Source organism: Delphinapterus leucas, chromosome 19 (assembly GCF_059928025.1).
Source record: "Delphinapterus leucas isolate spDelLeu-1000000601 "Yukka" chromosome 19, BTC_Dleu_Yukka2, whole genome shotgun sequence".
Classification (NCBI taxonomy): domain Eukaryota; kingdom Metazoa; phylum Chordata; class Mammalia; order Artiodactyla; family Monodontidae; genus Delphinapterus; species Delphinapterus leucas.
Window position 1 is genome coordinate 62,667,203 of NC_143147.1, and position 24,166 is coordinate 62,691,368.

A 24,166-nucleotide genomic window follows, 5' to 3' on the forward strand; every position below is an offset into this window, starting at 1 on the left:
CCCAGTGTCGGCTTTCTGCCGCTTCTATCTTGCAATACCCATTTAACCAATTCTCTATATTAAATTCTTTGTTAAAATAATGAATGTGTTGGGGATTCCCTGGCGTTCCAGTGGTTAGGCCTCTGTGCTTTTGCTGTGGAGGGTGAGGGTTCAATGCCTGGTCAGGGAACTAAGATCCCGCAAGCTGCTAGGCGCGGCCAAAAAAAAAAAAGAAAGAAAGAACGTGGTTTGTTTTCCTTGTTGCCCCTGATCTAATAAATACATATAAACATTTCCAATCTCCCTTCACCTAATAGCTCATAAGTGCCAGACCTTGTTCTGTTTGACATGTATTAACTCATTATTATTATCCCCACTTTACAGGGGAGAAAACTGAGGCACAGGGAGACATAATTGTTTGCTCGGGATCACACAGCTGTTAAGAGTGGGCTCCAAGAGCCTGGCTCCCGAGATAACACTCATCTACACACGCTGCGGCGTCTCACTGCCGACAGTGAGTTGGCGTAGCTGGGGCATTAAGTGACCACATAATGTTCCCGTTTATGGATGGACGAGAGCTATTTTTGGATATTTGTATTATGTGGGGGTTTTAGCTATTAGAGAGCCTGGATCCCCTTGAACCTGACACAGTTAGGTCACTTGAGCCAGGAACCTTACAACTTTCTGAATTATTTTGGTCCATGATTTGTTGTAACCTGTCTCCTTAATGTTTAACCTTCTATCTTCTCAGCCCTGACTCCCCGTGGCCTTTTTCCTCCTTCCATGTCTTTCCCCTATGAGCCTGCCTTGCCAGTGTGCTGCTGTAAATCTGGAGATATGGGCGAGGAGACGTCTCCTGTTTGGCAGACTCTAGAAGGTACTAGGAGGCACTGTGGTCTCACCTTGAATCAGAGTCTTCAACGAGGTATGGGTATTGGTGATACCCTGAAATGCCTCCAAAGGCCTCCACCAAGAGTTCCTGAAAACCCCATGACAGAAGAGGTTCTGTCCTACTGAGACTCTATGCTGGATTCCATTTCAGACTTTCCTGCGGCCGGCAGGGCAGCTGCTCTCTACTACTGCCCTTGCTGAAGCTGGGAAGGGTCACTCCCAGCGCGCTCGGCTCTGTCTGCCCAGTATTTTGCCCTCGCCCCCAGCATGGTTTCTGGTGTCCTATGGAGAGAATCAGCTTAGAGATCCAAGTCGGTATTATTTTTAGAACTAAAGATCATTCAGTCTCAGCTTGCTTGGGCCTGCTTAGGCAACGAGAACAGGGAAAAGTCTCACATTTTTCCAAAGTTCATGTCGGAGTAGTGCAACATGGAAGCAACACTTCTGAATCATTGCCTAAAGTGTTCTCCTTTGTTGCAAAGACTGACCTTGTCTTCCAAATAATTCATTCCCTGGGGACAAGGCTGAGCCATTCTGAACACACCCCTCTTTGTCTTCTCTGCTCATTCTTGGACAATTCTTCGTGCCAAATCTGAACCTGTGCTTTCTCTTCTAGTTTTTAGAAGAGAGGAGATTATATTTCCATAATTCATGCGGAACCCGCAGCCCAGTTAGCAACAGGATTTTTTTTTTTTTTATAACTTGAAAACTGAAATTGGGTTGAATATGGAAATGTCAACTTGCACTGAGCAGAGCTGTCTTTGTTTTTGCAGGAAATGTCCAGCAGGTTTGGAGCCTCAAGGATCAGCCTGTTTTATAGAGAAACATTAAAACAACAACAACAAAAAAAAAAAACACTGGAACTGAGCAAGAGAAGTCTCACTTCAAACTGCAAAAAACACATTCTTTGCAAAATGAACAGAAGTGTCTTTCTACTCAGTCCAGACCCTGTACTGGTCAGAGTTCTCCAGAAAAGAAACAGAACCAACATGATATCTCTCTATTTAGAAAGCAAATGTTGAAGAGCTAAAAGGAAAAATAAAAAACTCCACAATCAGAGAACAAGCAGATGAAAAATAATTAAGGTAATAGAGAATTTGACTACAACTAACAAACGATCTAACCAACAGATGTAAAACACACACCCCCAAACTGTAGAACACATATTCTTTTCAGGTGCATATAGGGTATTTACCTACATAGATCACATGCCGGGCCACCAAGCGTGTCTCAACACATAGCAGAGGATTGAATTCACTTAGGGTGTGTTCTCTCACAAAGTGGAATTAAATTAGAAATCAATAATAGATCTCTAGAAATTTCCCAAAGTTTAGAAATCATGCAGCACACTTCTAACAATTCACAGGACAAAGAAGAAATCACAGTGAAAATTACAAAGATTCTCAGACATAAAAAACCATGTCGGGACTTCCCTGGTGGTCCGGTGGTTAAGACTCTGCGCTTCCACTACAGGGGCACGGGTTTAATCCCTGGTGGGGGAACTAAGATGCCGCATGGCGCGGCCAAAAAAACCAAAACAAAACAAAGCCATGTCATTTTCAGCAAATGGCAAACAGCTCAGAAAGCCACAGACCTAGGACGTGGCCTGGAGAAAGCAGGGAGATGGAGAGGGAGACTCAGGCCATATCAGGCTAAGGAGTTTGGGCTTATAAACCGTGGAAAGCCCTGGAGGCTTTTAACCAGGGGATCTGCTCTGTGGATGTAGTGGGTGGACTAGAGATACTGGAGGGAAAGAAGGACGGAACGTGAAAGAATGAGGCCAGTTGGGAGGCCCCTGCCTGAGATACGAGATCAATAGCTGTTCTCTGGGGCTTCCCTGGTGGCACAGTGGTTAAGAATCTGCCTGCCAATGCAGGGGACACGGGTTCGAGCCCTGGTCCGTGAAGATCCCACGTGCCGTGGAGCCACTAAGCCCGTGCGCTGCAACAACTGAGCCTGCGCTCTAGAGCCCGTGAGCCACAGCTACTGAGCCTACGAGCCGCAACTACTGAGGCCCGTGTGCCTACAGCCTGTGCTCCGCAACAAGAGAAGCCACTGCAATGAGAAGCCCATGCACCACAACGAAGAGTAGCCCCGGCTCGCTGCAACTAGAGAAAGCCCGCACGCAGCAACAAAGACCCAACGCAGGCAAAAATAAATAAATAAATAAAAATAATAAATTATAAAAAAAAAAATAGCTGTTCTCTGTATCACTCGTTGGGTCCACAGATACGAGTAGAGCCCCTACCACGTGCCAGGCACCAGGAGGTCACTAGGGGTTCCTTCTCCCAGATACATTTTGTGAGCCATCCCAGCGCCACACAGATTGTTATACATAGGTCATAAAGTGGGAAAACTTCCAACAGTGTAATCTAAATGTTCATTTTTTATGAAGCTTCATGTTAAAACAGAGCATGGTTCTGTAGTTCTTTTTTTTTTTTCTGCGGTACGCGGGCTTCTCACCGCTGTGGCCTCTCCCGTTGCGGAGCACAGGCTCTGGACGCACAGGCTCAGCGGCCATGGCTCACGGGCCCAGCCTCTCCGCGGCATGCGGGATCCTCTCGGACCGGGGCACGAACCCGTGTTCCCTGCATCGGCAGGCGGACTCTCAACCACTGCGCCATCAGGGAAGCCCCGGTTCTGTAGTTCTTGATGCCAGGCTGAGATTAAATGCCTAGCCTGAGGGCGCTTCCCATGACATTCTGTGCCTAAATCCCAGCCTCCTCCCTCCATGCCTGAGCCAATCTGTGAGGGCAGCTGTTTCTCATAAGTAGCTCCCAAATGGTTATCCCAAATTCATCTTTTACGACCCTTCTTCCCTATCTTATCAGTGGAGAAATAAGGTAAGTTTGTAGGAACTTAGAAATTGAGGCTTGGGGAAGGTGAGTACTTCCAATCTTAAATTTTGTGATTTCTCATCAGAGAAATTGATTATTAATCATAGTGAGAGACCCACAGCAGGGTGAAGAAGGTGGGAGGACTTATTATTAAAAAACACAAAAGTTTTTTTTTTTAAAAATAAATTTATTTATTTATTTTCGGCTGTGTTGGGTCTTCGTTTCTGTGCGAGGGCTTTCTCTAGTTGCGGCGAGCGGGGTCCACTCTTCATCGCGGTGCGCGGGCCTCTCACTGTCGCAGCCTCTCCTATTGTGGAGCACAGGCTCCAGACGTGCAGGCTCAGTAGTTGTGGCTCACGGGTCTAGTTGCTCCGCGGCATGTGGGATCCTCCCAGACCAGGGCTCGAACCCTTGTCCCCTGCATTGGCAGGCAGATTCTCAACCACTGTGCCACCAGGGAAGCCCCCACAAAAGTTTTTAATAAGAGGGAGGCAAGGGTGTCAGAGTGGGTAAGGATATGTGAATGGAAGCAAAGATCAGAGAGAGAGAGAGAGATTTGAGGATGCTAGGCTGCTGGTTTTGAAGATGGAGGATGGGGACCACTAGCCAAGGAGAGAAGTGGCCTCTAGAGAGTGGTAAAGGCAAGGAAATGGATTCTCTTTCAGAACATCCGGAGGGAAATCAGCCTGCCAACCCCTTGATTTTAGGACTTTTGACCTCCAGAACTGAGATTGTGTAAGTTTGTGTTGTTTTAAACCACTTGGTGGTAATTTGTTGCCACAGCAAATGTGAAACAAATACAATTCTAACACACCACATAATTTACTCAGTTATTATGTTTATTTAAAAATTGCTCTCCCCCCTGCTAGATGTACCTCTCCAGGGTAGGAATTTTTGCCTTTTTTTTTTTTTCCTCTAAAGTATCCCAAACAGCTAAAACGGGCCTGGCAAACAGTAGGTGCTCAGTAAATGTTAATAGATGGATAAATGGATACATGCAGAAAGCGAGAGAAAGGAAAGAGTCAAGGATTCTCCTGAGACTTACTGACTGGGAACCTCACGTTATGTTTACTCACAGAGGGAATAGAGGAGCAGGTGCAGTTTGGAGAGAACTGAGAAAATGAAGATGGGTTTAGTTTGGGGTATATTAAGGTTTGAGGGGTTCTGTAGGATATATATACGGAAAAAATATATCTATATGGAAAATGTGAAGGGAAGTGGTTTCCTTTAGTTTTAGAAGGTAACGTGGCTTATGGCTGTGTCCATCGGCTGAACTTGTGTGCAGGTAAATAATTTGGTCTAAGCTATTTACCCCATAGCCCATTTGCTTTTTCCCTTTCCTTCTTTGTTTTCTTTCTTTCTTTTTCTCTTTCACCTGCTCTAGGAGAAGGGGGGTAGGTGCATCAGTAATTCTGGAGAGCCAGCTGGAATAGTGGGTCAGGCTGCTACAGGCCCTGGGGCAGTTCAGTTTCCAAATCCTGAAGCTGCAGGCTTCGGAGGCTTCGTGACACAAGAGTCACAATCAATTGCTCCCTCAGGCCCAATGTCACAACACGCAGAGTCCTCAGAAGATGGAGAAGCAGGAGATCAGCTTCCCTCCCCAATCCTGAGGCCACTGATAACTAGTGACTCAAATGCTTCCCTGCCCTTTACTTTCTTCTTGGACCTCATTCAACAGGTATTGATTGCGTGCCTCTGGAACCCATCTCACTGCCCTGGACACTGGGAAATACGAAGAGCTAAGTGACATACGATCTTGCCCTAGGAGGACTTACATCCTAGTCGGGAAGACAGATGTTCACAAAGCTAAATAAAAATAGAAGCAACTATACAGGGTGCCACGCACGGTACCGCCCAGCGGGCGAGGGCGGCTTACTGTGGCTGAAGTATCTAGAAAGACTCAGTGGAGCAGGTGTCACGTGGGTGGGTCTTTAAGGGACTGGAGCACATGGAAGGGGAGGAATAAAGGCTTTTCTGATTGAGAGCAAAGACTGGCAGGAGTGCCTTGACTCGTTCAGAGAGGCTTTTGCCTTACGTGCGGATGCAAGTTTGGAGTTTGTTTGGGGAATAAAGATCAGGCTCAGGAGTGCACCACCTTTTGGGCATTTTAGTATCCCAGGCAACCACCCGGAAATAACCCCGCCCTCCACTTTTCAAAGCAATCCCAGCCTAGCGCGGCGCATGCGCCTCGCAGAGCTCTAGCGCTGTGTTATCATGGAGGCGCAGAGCTAGATCGTCAGCCACCTCGGAGGCTGACATTTTGGATCCTGGCGGAAAAGTTGGAAAGGCTGGCACCACTACCAAGTCAGGCTGCATCACCCAAGAAGATGAGAGCGAAAGAACTCCCGTGGAGCGACAAGATCAGGTGGCGGAGTGAATCCGTGATGCTTCCCTCGGAAAACAAGCTTGTAGAGAGTTGCCCACCGCCCTGCCCTCATCTGAGATGGTGACTGTGCGGGTGCTCTAGCCGCGCCTTTTCGATTCCCGGAGGGGGCGGTGCCGTCGTCACTGGCTTTGAGGTGGCTGCGGCGCAGGTCGCAGCGAGCTCTGGTTGCTCCAGAGCCCTTAGTAGCCCTTTGTACGAGGAGGGTGGGGGTCTCTGACCTCTTCCCTCCTGTGCCGGGTTTCTCGGTTCCTCCCCTACGCGGGCCTACCGCTCCCCCGTGCAGCCCCGCCGCGGGCCGACTGTAACTGCGCCCCCGGGCCGGACGATGCCCAAGAAGCTGCTGCTGCTGCCCCCGCTCTCCGTGTCCTCCGCTTTCCGCGCCCCGCGAGCCTGCCCCGCCGCCCGCCCGGCCATGAACGCCGCCCGCACCGGCTACCGAGTCTTCTCGGCCAATTCCACGGCTGCCTGCACCGAGCTGGCCAAGCGCATCACCGAGTAAGGGGCGGGAGCCGGGGATGTCCCGAGGGGCCCCTCCCGGGAGACGGTCCTTGTTGCTCTTCGCCTCCACGTACCCCGACCCGGGCGAGGGGTAATTTGACCCCATCGTCCTGCCCCTGGGGGAGGGAGTCGCAGAATCCTGCCGTTTCAGGTCTGGACAAACCCTTGGAGGTGACAGAGGATCACCCCCCCACCCCCAGTTCTGCAGCTGAAAAGCGTTCGTCTGACTCTTGCTGGCTTCTCCCCACCTCCGGGTCCTTGGACCGCTCGCCCTGCTTTCGGCTCCGCACTCCCACCTCCCAGGCGGTGGTGAGGATTCTGTAATCGCTGGATTAGCGCGCCTTGGAGAGAGGGGCTCTGGGTTTGGCTCCCTTTCCCACGGTTGGGTTTGACCTCTGAAGCTGATCATTGCCATTCCCAAGTCTCCCCGAGGAGACGGAGGCCCGCACGTAGTTACAACACTGGGGATGGACGGGGCGGATGCAGTAGGTGGGGGCGGCCGGAGGGCCTTGCAGGTGGAAGACCCGCGAGGCTCAAGGTGCACCGACAGAAGTAGAGGTGTAGGGGAGGGCAGGGAGAACAGGGCAACCCTAGGGGAGCAGGTTTGTCGGAGTTGGTGATAGAAACCGTGGTCTAACCGTATTTTGTAAGTCAGTTAGATTAGATCAGTCTAAGTCTTTGCCTTTCCTTGTCTTTTTCACCTAAGGAAGCCTCTGGCCTCAAGTGGCCTTTGGGGTCTGAAGGCCTTGTCAGCCTTGCCCTGGGCAAGAGACTTGATTTTCCTGAACTTCATTGGTAAAATAGGGATAATTCCGTCTGTTGGACCCAGAACATTGTGAGCGCGAACAAAATAATGTAGATCAAGCATCTAGCAGAGCAGAGGCTCATAGTGGCCCTCTGAATAATACATGTTTACTAAATGGCCTCTTTTCTAGTTGGCTCTTGTGAAGAATCCCAGAACCCTAGTGTAAAGGAAGAGCCTTTTGAGCCCTTTGCAGATAAACTCGTTATAAAATAAATAAGCTTGTCTTTTAACTTTTAAAGTCATTTTCACATTTTAAACAACTTACATTAGAGTTCTGTGGGTTTTTCAGAGTTGATAATTAATGGCATGAAGATATTTTAAAATTCTAGATGAAAATGTAGAAGAAAGGGGAAACTTTAGTCATATTTTCTCAGTAATGCCTATGTTATTTTCAGTTAGAGTTTTGAATGAGATTAGAAGAGTGTAAAAAAAAAAACCAAACAGTCCTTTTGCAATCTACTACCTAGTTTCTATTTCTAACCTCTGATTATTTGTCTTTCTTTTTGAGGCCAACTAAAATACTAATTTTAAATATAAAGCTTGTGTTTGTTTATCTTGGGTCATATTTACCACAGTGACCTTGGTAAGAGAAAGCAGAGGGAGGAGGGCAGATTTAAATAGTCAATGGTTTTGCTTTTTTTTTTTTTCTCTTCTCCTTTTTTTTGCGGTACGCGGGCCTCTCACTGTTGTGGCCTCTCCCGCCGCGGAGCACAGGCGGGCGCAGGCTCAGGGGCCCAGCCGCTCTGCGGCATGTGGGATCCTCCCGGACCGGGGCTCGAACCCGTGTCCCCTGCATTGGCAGGCGGACTCCCAACCACTGTGCCACCAGGGAAGCCCCGGTTTTGCTTTTTTGTTTTTATATTTGGTTCTTGAAAAGTTTGTTCCAGAAAAGTTTTAAGTTTTAACCACTTTTAAGTGTGCAATTCACTGACATTAAGTACATTCACAGTGTTGTGTGATTATCACCACTATTCATTTCCAGATCTTTTAATCGTTTCAGACAGAAACTCCGTACCCGTTAAGCACTAACTCTCCATTCCCCCTCTACTCCCAGACCCTGGTGACCTCTGTTCTGCTTCGTGTGACTGTGAATGTGCCTGTTCTAGGTACTTCCTATAAATGGAATCATGCAGTATTTGTATTTTTGTGTCTGACTCATTTTACCTAGAATTATTTTTTCAAGGTTCATCCGTATTGTAGCGTGTACCAGAATTTCATTCCTTTTTAAGGCTGAATAATATTCTGTTGTACACTTGGTTGGAGTGTTTTTAAACAGATTCCACCCTTATATCATTTCGCTCATAAAAATGGTAATGCTAACTGATAAGAACTGAAAACAAACAAAAGCCTACCATTAATTCCTTAATATCTAGTATCTAGTCCTTGTTCATATTTCCTAGGTTGTCCCCAAAATGGGCTTTTACACTTGGTTTGTTCTAATCAGGATCCAGACACGATTCACACTGCATTTGGTTAATGGCACTGAAGTCTGCAACGCTTTTGACAATTGAGGCATTTACCTTGAGCTTGTGTGTTTGGAATTATTGCTAGTAACCACATATTTGTTGGGTATTGATGTTCCAAGACAATTATTATTCAAAAAAACAATGGAACTAGACACTAAACTTTGATTGTGGGCTCTTCCCAGTAAAGCAGTGTGTTACAGATTGGTGAGCACTGGAAGCTGCTTGTGGAATGACAGCAGGTTTTAGTTCTTAATGAATTAAATTTTCTAAATTTTTTTTTTTTTTGTAAAAGAATGCTGGTGTAGTTATTGTAGTCTTTTTGTTAAACACATGCCTGTGAACTGGAGTTTTTTAAAAAGAGCGTTCTTAATTGCCTCCCCCTCCCCCTCCTTTAGGCGTCTTGGTGCTGAATTGGGGAAGTCTGTGGTTTATCAAGAGACCAATGGAGGTAAGTTAAACTTATTTGTTAAACATCCTTTGTTCTCTAAACTCTGTTTAATCGGCTGGCATGTTTTTAAAAGGCGAATGTTAATCATGTGTAACACAGAAATGCGTTTTTTCTTTTTTTTTTTTTTTTTCCGGTACGCGGGCCTCTCACTGCTGTGGCCTCTCCCGCTGTGGGGCGCAGGCTCCGGACGTGCAGGCTCAGCGGCCATGGCTCACGGGCCCAGCCGCTCCGCGGCATGTGGGATCTTCCCAGACTGGGACACGAACCCGCATCCCCTGCATCGGCAGGCGGACCCTCAACCACTGAGCCACCAGGGAAGCCCCACGTTTCTGCTTTAACAGTTGGGACAGAGGGCATTCTGTTTGTCCCTCTAAATCTTCTTTGCTCTTCCTTAAAAGTCTCCTTTCCTCCTGTTCCAAGATAATGCAAATATCCTGTCATTTTAGAACGAGAAAAAGGAGCGATGTAGAGAGTAAGTTTTTTCTTCCATATTGTGCTGTATTTGATAAGTACTTTTTACATTTATCTGTTTCATTAGGCCATCAAATGGCATTAAGTGCAATCAGTACCAGATAGTAATGACTTATTTAAAAAACTTCCTTGAGTTAGTTTTATCTCTCATTTTTTTCTCTCAAGTCTTGTTGACCCTCACCCTGGGTTGGTCACCCGTTTTTGCCACCGCCTGGGTTTCTGGGGAGAGCAGGAACATTAAATGATATTGCTTGAAGGCACTTGTTTCTAGCCAGTGTCCCAGGAATGCAGCAGCATCATAACCACCCCCCCACCCCGGTGGGTTCCAGAGCATAATGTCATCACTCATTGCGAAGACAAGTTCGTATAAAAACAATTTGGAATTATTTTTGCAAAGTTGAAGGCCTTGGATTCATGTTTTTGTACTTGCTTTTCTCTTTCCAGGGCATAACTGTCCATGGTGTCACTAGCTTAACAGGAGAGATAGTTAACACAAAATTGATGTTTGGGGAGCTAATATATAATACAGCAAAGTATTGGAAGAGGGAAAGATAGTTTAATGGGTAGTAATGGAAAGCACATGTTCCCGGGGTGTGTTATAATTAACCCCCAGAAGCCCTTCATCCAGCTTCCACACTCACAACTTTTAACTTGGTGACTTGAGAAATTTTCCTGCCAGGACAAGTCAGGAGATGCCGGTATTTAAACACCTGAAGATGAGTGCAGATGGGTGAGATGGCCTCTTTAACAGTAATGAATTTCCTTCATTGTGATGGCATTTGGGTTTCTCATAAATGAAGCACTGGAGGAAAAGAGGGTGGTTTAGGGAAGACCTTTCTCTCCATCCTCCCATCCCTGTTCCAGGCCTCCTAGCTCTCTCTCATGCTGTCAAAGTACCTTCTTAACGGGTCTTCTTACCTCCATTTTCAGCCTCTCTAGTCTGTTCTACTCACTTCCATCAGGATATTTCCAAAATGCACACATTTTTACTTACTACCATTTAAAATTGTATAGGCCATGGTCTAGTCTCCTTAGCAATCACGTGGGGCCCTTTGGGTTCCGAGTTCTGCCCGCCTCACCTGCTTCGTCCTTCATCACGTCCGTCAGCACGTCTTGTGCGCTCTGATTCAAGAATCCATCTGAAGCCTGCCTGCCTCTCACTACCTCCACTGCAGCTGCTCTGGTCCAGCCCGCCGTCTGTCGCTTGCCTGGACTGCTTCAGAAGCAACTGGAGTGGCTCCCCCCAAGCAGCCCTTCTTGCTTTGCCACCGTTGTCCTCACACAGTTGCCAGTGATCACACGAGTCCTCCAGTGGCTCTGCTGTCACCCCTTGGAATAAAATCCAGACTCCTGCGTGGTGTGGTCCTGGTCAGCTCCCTGACCTCCTCTCTGTCTCTTTCTGCTCTCTCGCTGTGTTTCCGAGCACACAGTGGCAGCCCCACATCTTTGCGTGTTCCGTGCTCCTTTCCTCACTGTGTTCCAGTCTGCAGCGAGGCCATCGTTCCCAGGCCTCTTTCTCTTTTATCATGGCTGGTCTTTCTCCTGCACATTGGCCTGGAGGGTTTGCCAGCCTTTGGCATTGCACTGTCTCTCCTGAGTCAGTCTTTGTCCCCTTGGTCCAGGTCCCCCACTTTGGGACCCCAGCTCAGGGCCTGGAACAGAGGAGGCATCGGCCTTTGTTGAAAGAATAATAAGGATATTAACTTTTGGCCTCTTTATTCGCTGCATACTTTTCCCTAAGCATCTTGTGTTCATTTAGTGACGGATGTTCTTTTCTGGACCCTGAGATTTTACGTACACGTGTTTGTGGCTTTTGCCTTCTAGCCTATTTTTGGCCTATTCTCCCCTTAGCTTGACTGTTCTTTATGTAAGTACATGCCATTCCGAGATCTCTTAAGAATTTATTTTGGTGCGCTAAGCAAAGCATTGGTTTAGACTCACCTTTACTCCCTCCAATTGCTGCCTAATTACTGCACCACGAAGAGCTTTTCTTCAAACTGCAGAACATTTTTATTTTTCAGAAACAAGAGTTGAAATAAAAGAATCTGTTCGTGGCCAAGATATTTTCATTATACAGACAATACCCAGGTAAGAGTCAGCACTACTTTATTTATCTCTCTTCCTCTAAAAATCTTAGTGATGTAACTTATTATCTTTTCATATGAACAACAGCTCCATTTTCTTTAAATTATAAATGTGTTTGCACATTAAATGCTTTCCAAAATACTATATATATGTGTACACATATATGTGTGTGGGTCTGTGTGTGTGTGTGTGTGTGTGTGTGTGTGTGTGTCTCTATATATATACATACATGTATATATATAGTCTTTTGGAATTCCTGCCATGCTTGTCACACTATACTTAACTGTTATTGTTTATTTATTTATTTATTGGCTGTGTTGGGTCTTCGTTGCTGCATGCGGGTTTTCTGTAGTTGTGGCGAGCAGGGGCTACTCTTTGTTGCGGTGCGCGGGCTTCTCATTGTGGTGGCTTCTCTTGTGGAGCACGGGCTCTAGGTGCATGGGCTTCAGTAGTTGTGGCACGTGGGCTCAGTAGTTGTGGCTCATGGGCTCTAGAGCGCAGGCTCAGTAGTTGTGGCTCACGGGCTTAGTTGCTCCACGGCATGTGGGATCTTCCTGGACCAGGGCTCGAATCCGTGTCCCCTGCATTGGCAGGCAGATTCTTAACCACTGCGCCACCAGGGAAACCCCTGTTATTGTTTACTTGATCATCTTCTCCAAGCTTTAAACTCCTCAAGGACAAAAATATTCTACCTCCATTTGCAGGAACCTAGGCCAGTGTCTGTCTGCTCAGCTCTCCTGGAAAGCCTTTGTTGTTGTTAAATGGTGGGTTTTATTTTGCACAGTGACCCGTCTATCACAGATACCATCTACCACTCCTTCCCTCAGTGTGGGAGGACTGGCCCTGGGGGAATCCTGCCATACCTGAGCATGAACTTCCCTGTGGGGTTATCTCCTCTCAGCTCCTCACTGGGAATGGGGTCGATAGATCACGAGTGTCTTTGAAAAATCCAGACCTTCGTGTCTTGATCGGTTTAGGTTTAGATTCCTGAGACCATGTTAGTAATAAACACAGCAGTGGCTGCCAGCAGGGTGCGGACGCTTTACACGTATCATTTTTAATCCTTATGTGTCAGTCCTACATGGCAGCTCTTGTTGGCCTCTGTGATACTGTGATTTATGATAAGACATATGTATCTGGTCTTCCTTTCCTGGCACAGAGCTCCTAAAACCCTTGGAATATCCTAAGTGATAAGAGCAGTAAAGGTATCTTTCGTTATTCAGAACAAGCCCCTTTCGGTTACACCTGAGTTACGTGAGTGAGGTGATTTTTGGAAAGCCCCTGGGTAAACACAGGCTAGGGGCTGGTTGCCAGGGTAACCAACCTTGTGATTAGAGGGTTGGTACTTTCAGCCCAGCCCCCCTGACCTCCAGGGAGGGGAGAGGGGCTGGAAGTTGAATCAGTCACCAGTGGCCAATGATTTGATCAGTTGTGCCTGTATAATGAAGCCTCCATAAAAAACTGAAAGTTTTTTTGAATTCAAACTGGGTTCGGAGAGCTTCTGGGTTGGTGAAGACGTGGAGGTGCTAGGGGGTGGTACACCCGGAAAGGGCGTGGAAGCTCTGCACCCCTTGCCCTATACCTCACCCTGGGCACCTCCCCCATCTGGCTGTTCCTGAGTTACATCCTTGATAGTAACCTGGTAATCTAGTGAGAAAACTTTTTCTGAGTTTTATTTATTTATTTATTGGCTATGCCACGAGGTATGCGGGATCTTAGTTCCCCAACTGGGGATAGAATCTGTGCCCTCTGCAGTGGAAGCATGGAGTCTTAACCACTGGACTGCCAGGGAAGTCCCTGAGGTTTTTTTTTGCCTTTTTCTTTTTTTTACTTTGCTCTAGCAAATTAATCGGAGCTGAGGAGGGGGTCATGGGAACCTCTGATTTATAGCGGGTTGGTCAGAAGCACAGGTGACAGCCTGGGCTTGCCCATGTCTGAAGTGAGGAAGGGGGCAGTCTTACTGGGCCCTTAACCTGTGGGATCTGATGCTTCGTCCAGGCAGAGAGTGTCAGAATTGAGTTGAATTGTAGGATACCCAGCTGGTGTCCCGAGATTCCGAGAATTACGTACGTGTGGGAAAATCCCCACACGTTTGGTGACCGGAAGTATTCAGTGTTGTACAGAGAAGGGAAAAACTGTTTTTCCTTACAGCCCCCTGTGAAGGGATTGAGGAAACTGGGTCTGAAGGAAACTGAGGACCATGGGGTCATGGAGTGAGTAATCTGAACCCAGGTATAACAGAGTTCCCTGTACCCTGGTAGATACTAAGTATTTTAATACTTTTTTCTGATCACGAAGAATCATGTTCATCTCTGCAAACACAGGCAGTATAGAAATGTGTATCAGAAAATAAAAATTCCCCAGCCCTCTGAGAGAACTAAATACCTGTTTGTTCCTCTTTATTTGATAATGTGCATACGAATTTAGGTTCCATAATTCAGGTGATCCTCAAAACCAAAATAAAAGTAATTTTAATTTATCTGCATGGTTCAAGTTTCAAAAGGGTGTATGATGAGCCCTGCCTCTGCCATCAGCTACCCTGCTTCCCTCCCTGGATACGGCGAGTGTTACCAGGTTCTTAAGCGTTCTTTTCAGAGACTCTGTGTGCCCAAGCAGTTGCTTATATGTTTTTCTTAATTTTTACATAGAAGGAGTCTAATAGGGAATTCCCTGGCAGCCCAGTGATTAGGACTCTGTGCCTCCATTGCAGGGTTCTGTCCCCGGTCAGGGAACTGAGATCCCACAGGCCTAGTGGTGCTGCCAAAAAAAAAAAAAAAAAAGCAACCTAGAAAAATAGTACAGATGAACCGGTTTGCAGGGCAGAAACTGAGACACAGATGTAGAGAACAAACGTATGGACACCGAGGAGGGGGAAGTGGCGGGCGGGGGTGGGGTGGGTGGGATGACTTGGGAGATTGGGATTGACACATATACACTAATATGTATAAAATGGATACCTAATAAGAACCTACTGTATAAAAAAAATAAAATTCAAAAGTTCAAACAAAAATAAAAGAAAGCATATAAGATACCTCTAAATTGATAAGTTAGCAATGTTTCTAATATCTACCTAAAGTTTACTCAGAAATTATTCCTCTTCCCAGAAGAAAAAGACAGTTATAAAATAACCGTACCTGTAGCCACATCAATTATTTAACATTTTTTAAATATGAAATTTGTAGATTTGACTACATCATAATCACTGAAAAGATATAATTATTTTTAAATATTTCACTGAGTCAAAAATTTTTCCTACATTGAGGTCTTCTTTGCCTAGATGTACTTAATTCTGAAATGCTTCATCCACTTGAAAATATTTTCTTTTAGATCAGTTAGTCAATACACTTAACATGCAGTTAAAAAAAAAAATCTAATACACTTTGCTGAACTCTTAAAAATAAAGCATTGTACTGTATCAATACAGAAAGAGCTACCTTATCTTTAAAAGATTCTAATTTTGAAACAATCACAAACTTCCAGAAAACTAGCCTGTGCTGTGCAGCCGCTTTAGACAGAGTTGCCAGCCTGGTGCCTCCCCACCCCAAACACTTCAGCGTGTAGTTCCTACAAACAAGGGCTTTCTCTTATACAACCACAGTGCCACCGTCAGAATCAGGGTACTGAGACCTCTGTGTCGTCACCACCTAAGCCTCAGACCCCATCCCCGTGTCATCTGCTGTCCCCCAGGCCTCTTCCTGGCACAAGGAGCCAGTTGAGGCTCAGGTAGCACTTAGTTGTCTGTGTCGTGTCTTCTGGACAGTCTGGAACCATCCCTCGGTCTTTCCTTGACTTTCAAAACTTTGTCACTTTGGCCAGTTTATTTTGTCGAATGACCCTCAGTTTAGGTTTGCCGTATTTCATTATGGTGGGATTCAGTGGAGCTGTGTTCCCATCTTGTCTTCCGCGGCGTCATACTGTGTTCTGTGGACACACCGAAGCTTGTTCAGCCTGTCGCATATGCTGTGTCTCTAGTCTTGTGCTTGCCAACTGCGGAACATCCTGTATGTGCGTCACATTGCCCGTGTTTGGGGTGTGTCTGTACAATGATTCCAAGAAATGCGATGGCTGGGTGTGAGGATCCATGCATTTTGTAGTATTGATAGATGTGGCTGCATCGATAGACACTTGAAATATTTGTGGTATCGATAGATAATTGCATATTGCCCTCCATGGAGGATCTACTAATTTATGTTTCCTCCAGCAATTTTGGTTTTGTACTGTTTGTCTCCTGGTGACGGGAATCTTTTCGCCCCATGCTTTTGTTTGACACTGCACCTTAGGAATGAGGGGAAAGCCTGCGGGGCTTGCGTAGCCCTGGAACATGTGTAGTCAGAGAGCTTTGACACTCCCCCTGGCTGCTGCCTGGCCTTCTGTGCTTCTCCTGGTTTTTGTTGGTGGTGAATAGTAAGGTTGCATTGTCACCACTTTTTTTTTTTTTTTACCTCTGAATTCTTAAGTTCCTTAGGGTATAGGACAGAGCTGCAGGTGACCTTAGATCCTTGGCTTGGCCTCCTTAGACTACTGAGAGCCTTTTACTAGTTTTTTGAGGGAGAGAGAACAGAACCTCGACCTTTGTAGCCATAGACGGGCCACCTTTGTCACTCATCCTCCAGGAAATACGGGGGTCTGAGTCCAGAGGCAGTGGTGGTCAGTGAAGTCTCTTTACTCTACCCTAACTGAATTTATGGCAGCAAAAGAATGTGTGTCCCGTCAGGAATTGTTTATCTTTAAGGAATCTTAGCCTTAATTCACAGGTCTGCACCTCAGCCTGGAATTTGAGCTCTGACTTTGAACTCATCTCTAGGACAAGAGTTAAGTTGGTCGTGGTCAGTTGTGTGCCAGCACATGAGCAGCTGTGCTCTTGGTAGCTTTATTCTGTTCCGTGTAATCAGGAATCATCCCTGAGTTGGGGGAGGAACTAAGAGGTTATGACCTTGTCACGTCAGGGACCCCATTGTGTCAGATAGTCCTGGATGCCGTTAGTGACCGAGGACTTGATGAGCTGCCTTCCTGCTGTGTGTAGACAGCTGACGGCCAGCTGTTGGAGAGCCAGGGCGTTGACCAGTCTTCATTTTCATGATGAGCTGGGATGGTCGAGGCTTTGATGCCTTTGTGAAAGTATAATCTTTTCCAATCAATTTCTTAATCATAGGATTGACTTAGCAAGACCGAATTATGAAATTTTTTTTATATTGGAGGGTAGTTGATTTACAGTGTTGTGTTAGTTTTTGCTGTGTAGCAAAGTGAGTCAGTTTTACATACACATATATCCACTTTTTTTTAGATTCTGTTCCCATATAGAGTATTGAGTAGGTCCCTGTGCTGTTCAGTAGGTTCTTAATTATCTATTCTATACGTAGTAGTGTGTATATGTCAAGGACCAAGTGTTTTCATAGTACATCTCTGAGGCTATCGAGTATTCTAACTCCTTTACTTTCATTATGAATTCAGGAAGTAGGGGAGAGATACAATAATAATAGTAATAGCAGACTTTGCCGTGGCTGGTGTGTGAAGTTGGTGACGTGTGTGAGGCTGAAGGGCTTCGGGTGGATCAGCCCCTCCACCAGTCACCACCCTCGGAGGCAGATGTCATCATCACCCCCTTTTATGTCCTCTAACCACAGATTTCCACACCGGGGTATCCTTGTGCACTTGTTAATGCACGTGGGGTAGAGGGACAGCTATATCCATAATTTCCTTTTTGTTACAATACATCTCCCTCCCTACTTTTAGTTCAGACCTCTTTAACACGTCATAAACAGTATCAGTCCACAGTCTATTGGCACGGCAAAATAACGCTCGCTATTTTTTTTTTTTTTTTTTAACGCTCACTATTAACAGCCCTGTCCTGGGATCTTGAGACAGCTTGTGGTTAGACTTCTTTGTGACAAGAAGTTGTGCTCTATCTAATTCTTGGTTTCCATATCTCATGGTAACCAAGAATGCAGTAGAAATATTTAGTACATGCAGTTTAGAGTCATCCTGGGGCAGTAATACATACGGAACTTTACACTGTGCAGTTGTTTTCCAGGGAAAGGACAAATTAACGTGGAAAAATGAGTTGGTTGATGGCTAACTGGGAAACGTTTGCAGTTTTTTTTTTCCCCACTTGTGCTTAGGATACTCAAAAATTTGAACAAAGGAAGAGGTAGGGAGCAGTCCATGGAGCTGCAGCAGAGAAAGTGAATCTTCTAGAATAACCTTGACAGCAATTTTACACACTCACCATATGGAAAGGTTTCCTTTTGAAGGAGCAGCACAGATATACATGGTGCTTTAGGAAACCAGAACCCTGTCCTGAAGATGGTGCAATTCCCTTGTGTGTACTTGTTTTGAGATTATTGAGAAGCCATAATTGTCTTCCTTGTGAAACCTCAGATTGGGACTTGAACCCACGTGCCGGGACTCGAACCCGGCCAAAACTCATGGTCTTCCAACTGAGATCACACACCTGGTTTCAGGACTTAATGAAGTTCAGGTTCTTTTTTTAAAAAAAAAAATTGATTGATTGATTGATTGATTGCGGTGTTGGGTCTTCATTTCTGTGTGAGGGCTTTCTCTAGTTGCGGCAAGTGGGGGCCACTCTTCATCGCGGTGCGTGGGCCTCTCACTATCGTGGCCTCTCTTGTTGTGGAGCACAGGCTCCAGACGCGCAGGCTCAGTAATTGTGGCTCACGGACCCAGGTGCTCTGCAGCATGTGGGATCTTCCCAGACCAGGGCTTGAACCCGTGTCCCCTGCACTGGCAGGCAGGCTCTCAACGACTGCGCCACCAGGGAAGCCCCCGAAGTTCAGGTTCTTGATGTCTCATCACAGAAAGAATTCAGTGAGAGACAAAGTGATAGGTAAGAAGTGGATTTATTTAGAGAGAATCACACTCCATAGACAGAGTATGGACCATCTCAGAAGGTGAGAAAGGCACCAGGGTGTGGGGTTGTCGGTTTTTATAGGGGTGGGTCATTTCATAGGCTAATGAGTGGGAGGAGTATTCCAGCTATTTCAGGAAGGGGCAGGGATTTCCAGGAAGTGGGCCACCGCCCACTTTTTGATCCTTATAGTGGGTCTTGGAACTGTCCTGGCGCCTGTGGTTGTGTCATTTAGCGTGCTGACGTGTTACAGTGAGCGTATACTGAGGCTCAAGGTCTAGTGGAAGTTGACTTGTCCGCCATCTTGGACCCATTTGGTTCTAATCAATTTCTGTCATATCCGCAGGCTATGTCATGCTTTTAACAGTTGTGCCCTGCCCCCTTCCCTCCTGTTTCACCTGTGGTTCAGTTTGGTGGTATCAAAGCAAAAACATCCTCACCTTGTGGTTCCTGTATCTCTTAGGATGTTGGGGATTGGAGAGGAAAAATTTGGAGAAAGGACAAAGAGAAGTCTGTGTGTGTGTATCCCATAAAAAGGGTTATTGGGTTTGTCACAATAAACTATTTTATTGCCGACTACAGAATATTTTAGTGACAACTAAATTTAGTTAATTTAGCAGGGAATTTAGTTTTTTAGTACTCTGCTATAAATGGTAAAATAGATTTTCAGTTGAAGCGAAACACACAACCTAAAAGTTGCAGGTTAAGTTTTATTTGGGGACCTTACTGAGGACTGTAGCCCGGAGCCAGCCACTCAGATGGCTCTGAGAAACTGCTCCAAAGAGGTAAGGGAGGAGCCAGGATGTATATGAGGTTTTTGCTGGGAAAAAACCATGTAGTGGAACATCACAAGATTACTGCTGATCACAGAGAACAGACATCTCAAGTTAATGATTTTAGTGCTTTTCTGTACTTGGGAAGATGCAAGGATCTGGGGTCACTGAAATTATTCCTTAGATATGCATCTTTCTATCTAGGGCAGGTATCCAAAGCACACAGTGCTGCTTATTGTCCTCCATCCTGAATTCCCCTCGGCGCTTGCCTTCAGTGGGCGACTGCAGTGGCAAGTGGCTTGATCCTGGTGGAACTGGGATGGCAGGCAGCATCCTTTGTTTACTGGAATGGCAGGGAACATCCCTGTGCACAAGGGGAAGGAATGTATCTTACAGATTTTTCTATTGAGGAGGAGAGGATGTTACCTAAAGTAATAAGGCTGATTTTAGACAAACAGAACGAAGCTTAGACGTTGAAATGAGTTCGGTCGCCTTTAGAGCCGATGTCCTGAGATATAATATAGACCTTTTTCTGGTGCTGCTGTTGTTCAGAATTTCTTTGGAATTCACCTTCTGGATGTATCTCAGAAAGGGCTGGATGCAAGCGATGTGTAGGGCAAGGTATGCAGGAAGGGACACGGAGCTTTCACGCCACTCTCCCCAGTCTCTACACGGTCTCCAACCTGGAAGCTCTCTGAACCCCCTCCGTTTGGCTTTTTACTGAGGCTTCATTACATAGGTATGATTGATGATATCGTTAGCCTTAGGCGATTGTCTCAACCTCCAGAGGTCTTGGGGATGGGACTGAAAGTTCAACCCCTCTAATCCCCGTGGTTTGTCTCCCTGGCAACCAGTCCCCTCCTTTAGGTGCAGTCCAAAAGTCACCTCCTTAACATAACTAAAGACACCTTTATTCCTCTCGAGGCTTAGGAAATTCCAAAGGTTTTAGAAGGGAGCTTGGTGCCCGAAATGGGAACCAAATACATATTTCCTATTAGAAATCACAATATCACAGGGTGGTACTCAAGGAGTTTCGAAATGTACTGAGCATTGGAACTAAGGATAATAGATATGAAGCTCACAAAGTGTTTTTTGAAGGACAATTTTCATGTTTTACGTTACAAGTTCTGGTATGGCGATGTAACATAAGAAGAGGCATTAAAAGAACATTACAGCTTATTTGCTGCAGGGGATTCATTGTTGGAGGTGGCGACGGGGTAAATGACCTGTTCTCAGTACTTGCATCTGTGGTGTTGGTCTGTCTTTGCAATTTTAATTGATACGTATAGACCACGTCTGTTTCTTTAACTCTCGTTTTTGTCTGTCGAAAATGAGAGAGCAGTCAGGGCTGAGTTTAATATAAGATGTGATAGTCTTAGGCCAGAGAAAAATAGTTGGTAAACAGTTAAGATTGTCCTACTTAGATACAAAGACTACAGGCACTAGCCAGGATGTACTTGGAACAGTCTTAAGGAACAGATTAAACAAAGCAGAGGCTGCCAGCCAATTTCTCTTTGCCCTGCTAGCCCACAGAATAACTGCTTGGTATCCAATTTGTCCAGTGTCCCTCAGTGAACGGGTAAAGCCGTTGTGACAAAGACCCTTTTGTTGCCTTCCTGACCAATAAGGGGTGGGGCGGGGGAGGCTTTCCTTAGCCTAGAGAATGTTGACTCCCTTGGCATAGGGCATTAGGAAGAGGAAAAAGTAAAAAACAAAAACCTCAGGAGAGAAATTAGTAATTAGCGGAAAGAAAGTTACTCTGAAATCAAGGCTCCTCCAAAACTGTTCCTCTTGTTACATTAATGTCTTACCATCTGGCCTTCCCTTGTGTGCTATCCAAACCTCGTGTTATGTGGTTGTCTTATAAATGCTATCACAAAGCCAGCTGGAAACCCATGACCCAGATAGATCCTCTTCCAGGATCTGTTTAATTAACTTCAACAGTTATTGTTGGCATTGGGATCTGGTGTAAGAAACCACCAGGTCCAGTGGAGCTTTTATAATGCCACGCATTGCATCACACAAGTGGAAGGTTAAGAAAGCTCTAATTTTATTTCTAACGTTGACAAGCAGCCTGTATATGGAAGAGGCTTTTGCTACGGTGTATATGATGCCTGTTGTTTAGATACGGACTCCTGAGTTACCTATATTCTGTCCTCTGAGTACTGTGCAGGCTTCCAGCTCAACCACCAGGGCCCACAAGGCATCAGTGTAGATGATCCGTTGTGGGAAGGGACGCTCTCCCCTCTGGAACGAAGCATAAGTGTTTGGGAAGGGGAACATTCTTAGGTGAGTTAGCTGTGCTTCTTGGGACAGACGATTACAAGGGTGATCCCGGGGGCGTCTCTGGCCTTCCCCCAAATGAGGTCAGCCTTGCTTACCCTGTTATCTCCCCACCTGACACACCTAACACAGTGCCTGGTGCAAGGTGCTCAATAAATATTTGTTGAATTGATGACCCAGGATGAAAACTGTTGAAAAGTGCTGAAAATCGACCAAATATTATGAATTCCTAAGTACCTTGGAGGTGTTTGATAAGTGTTTTTTTTTTTAATTTATTTAATTTTGGCTGTGTTGGGTTTTCGTCGCTGCGTGCGCGCTTTCTCTAGATACAGCAAGCGGGGGCTACTCTTCGTTGCGGTGTGCGGACTTCTCGTTGCAGTGGCTTCTCTTGTTGCAGAACACAGGCTCTAGGCTCGCGGACTCGGTAGCTGTGGCTCGCGGGCTCTGGAGCACAGGCTCAGTAGTTGTGGCGCACGGGGGCTGTTGTGGGCTTAGTTGCTCCGCGGCATGTGGGATCTTCCCGGACCAGGGCTCGAACCCGTGTCCCCTGCAATGGCAGGCGGATTCTTAACCACTGCACCACCAGGGAAGCCCTTGATAAGTGTTTTGTCCTGATTATACCAAAAGGCCGTGTGTCCTCTGACCTTTTGATGGCAGACTTGGGACATTATTAATTTGGGAGCACGAGGGAGAAGAATGTACCACTTTATTTCAGAGGAAGGAAATGGCAGCTGGAAAGCGACGTCACCTGTCAGCAATGCAGAAGGCATGTCTAGGTTGACAACTGCATCTTGAAGTTGAGCCCAGAATCAACTCTGCCTACCCCGTGGGAGAAACAAACATAGAAACTTATGACAGAATCTTGAAATAGTTGTGAAAAATCCAAACTACAAAGGAGAGGTTGGAAGTTCCACCAGTTGAACGTGGGTGTGGAAAACACTGTCAGAGTGAAAGGATGTCCTTTACGTCGCTCACTCCCGGGGCACAGGTGTAAACATAAACTGGAAGAGACTGGGGGAAAATGGCCTGACTGTCCTTCAAGCTAAAAAGCATTTCGTGATGAGTATTTCATTCCACCACTTATTCAACAAGCATTCATTAAGCCTCTGCTATGTTGATGGCAGGCTTTCCATTTTGCTGCAGATCACATAATTCAGAAACTGTATAATCTGAAGAGCCTACTCCTCACTTGGGTGGGAACTAGGACATGGGAAATGATCTTCTTTATCTGGTGAAGGCAAGGAAGATACACTCGTGATGCAAAAGAGAGGCTGTTTGAAGACACTTGGATAATCCAAAGAGGAGTGTGAGGAGGCTAGAGAGAGAGGGTAGAGCTTTGGAAGGTCATCCGGAAGGATTTCAAGGCCCTTAACTTTAAGGGCAGAGGCCAGCTTATGCTTTTTTTTTTTTTTTCTTCAGTAAATTTATTTATTTTATTTTTGGCTGTGTTGGGTCTTCATTGCTGCGCGCGGGCTTTCTCTAGTTGCGGTGAGTGGGGGCTACTCTTCATTGCAGTGCATGGGCTTCTCATTGCAGTGGCTTCTCTGTTGCAGAGCACGGGATCTAGGCACACGGGCTTCAGTAGTTGTGGCACTGAGGCTCCATAGTTGTGGCTTGCGGGCTCTAGAGCACAGGCTCAGTAGTTGTGGTGCACAGGCTTAGTTGCTCCACGGCATGTGGTATCTTCGCGGACCAGGGCTCGAACCCGTGTCCCCTGCATAGGCAGGTGGATTCTTAACCACTGCACCACCAGGGAAGTCCCCACCTTTTGCTTGATCAGCCTTGGCAAAGGGTTAGCAGTCAGCATTCGTTAAAATTTGGAAATAGCCTTTCCTTTGAATACCTTTCAGATTCATATTTTCTTGTCTATCTGGGTAATCTTTGTTAGGAATCTATGTATCTCAAGGAAAGAAGGGTTGGGGGAGATATTTGGAAATTAAGTTCCAAAATCTCCCCACCCCTCACCCTTCTCCCCACTCCCAAAAGAAAAAAAAGAGACCAAATTCTTTATGGTTACAGCAGCTAAATACAAGGGCAGGTAGGTTTCCCTTGGTGTTCCCAGGAAGACGAGGTGCTAGCACTCTGGCCCGAGTTTAGATCCCGGGGATGGTGCCAGCAGGTGTGGGTTCACTCTGGTCGTCAGCAGTCACTGCCTGCTTCGCCTGCCACTCCGATGACCGTGTGTCACTGACAGAAGATCCAGGCACAGGTGAAAGTGGATAACCTTGTGTGAACTTAAGTAACCTCACATGCAAACCGGGACTCAGACGGCTATAAAGAGGAGTCAATAAGCTTTCTCCTCTCTTCAGGAAGTGCCGTCGTAAGCTAGCGTGAGGATCCACGTCACGTCATTCTTGGCAGCCCAGGTCAGATTACTGA

At 46.2% G+C, this 24,166-nt stretch overlaps 1 protein-coding gene across 3 annotated transcripts in view; it reads left to right on the top strand.

The window, feature by feature from the left end:
* The first annotated feature begins 5,662 nt into the window (after positions 1 to 5,662).
* PRPSAP1 (phosphoribosyl pyrophosphate synthetase associated protein 1) overlaps positions 5,663 to 24,166 on the top strand; it is a 31,039-nt gene continuing 12,535 nt past the window's right edge. The window contains exons 1-3 of one of the 3 annotated variants that reach the window (XM_089901652.1): positions 5,663 to 6,588; positions 9,258 to 9,310; positions 11,803 to 11,869. In XM_089901652.1, coding sequence (XP_089757778.1) covers positions 6,419 to 6,588; positions 9,258 to 9,310; positions 11,803 to 11,869 — 290 coding nt within the window. In that variant the 5' untranslated portion in view covers positions 5,663 to 6,418. Of the gene's footprint in view, positions 6,589 to 9,257; positions 9,311 to 11,802; positions 11,870 to 24,096; positions 24,154 to 24,166 lie in introns of those variants that run through there. The other 2 variants (XM_022589519.3, XM_089901653.1) reach the window with 2 other exon arrangements.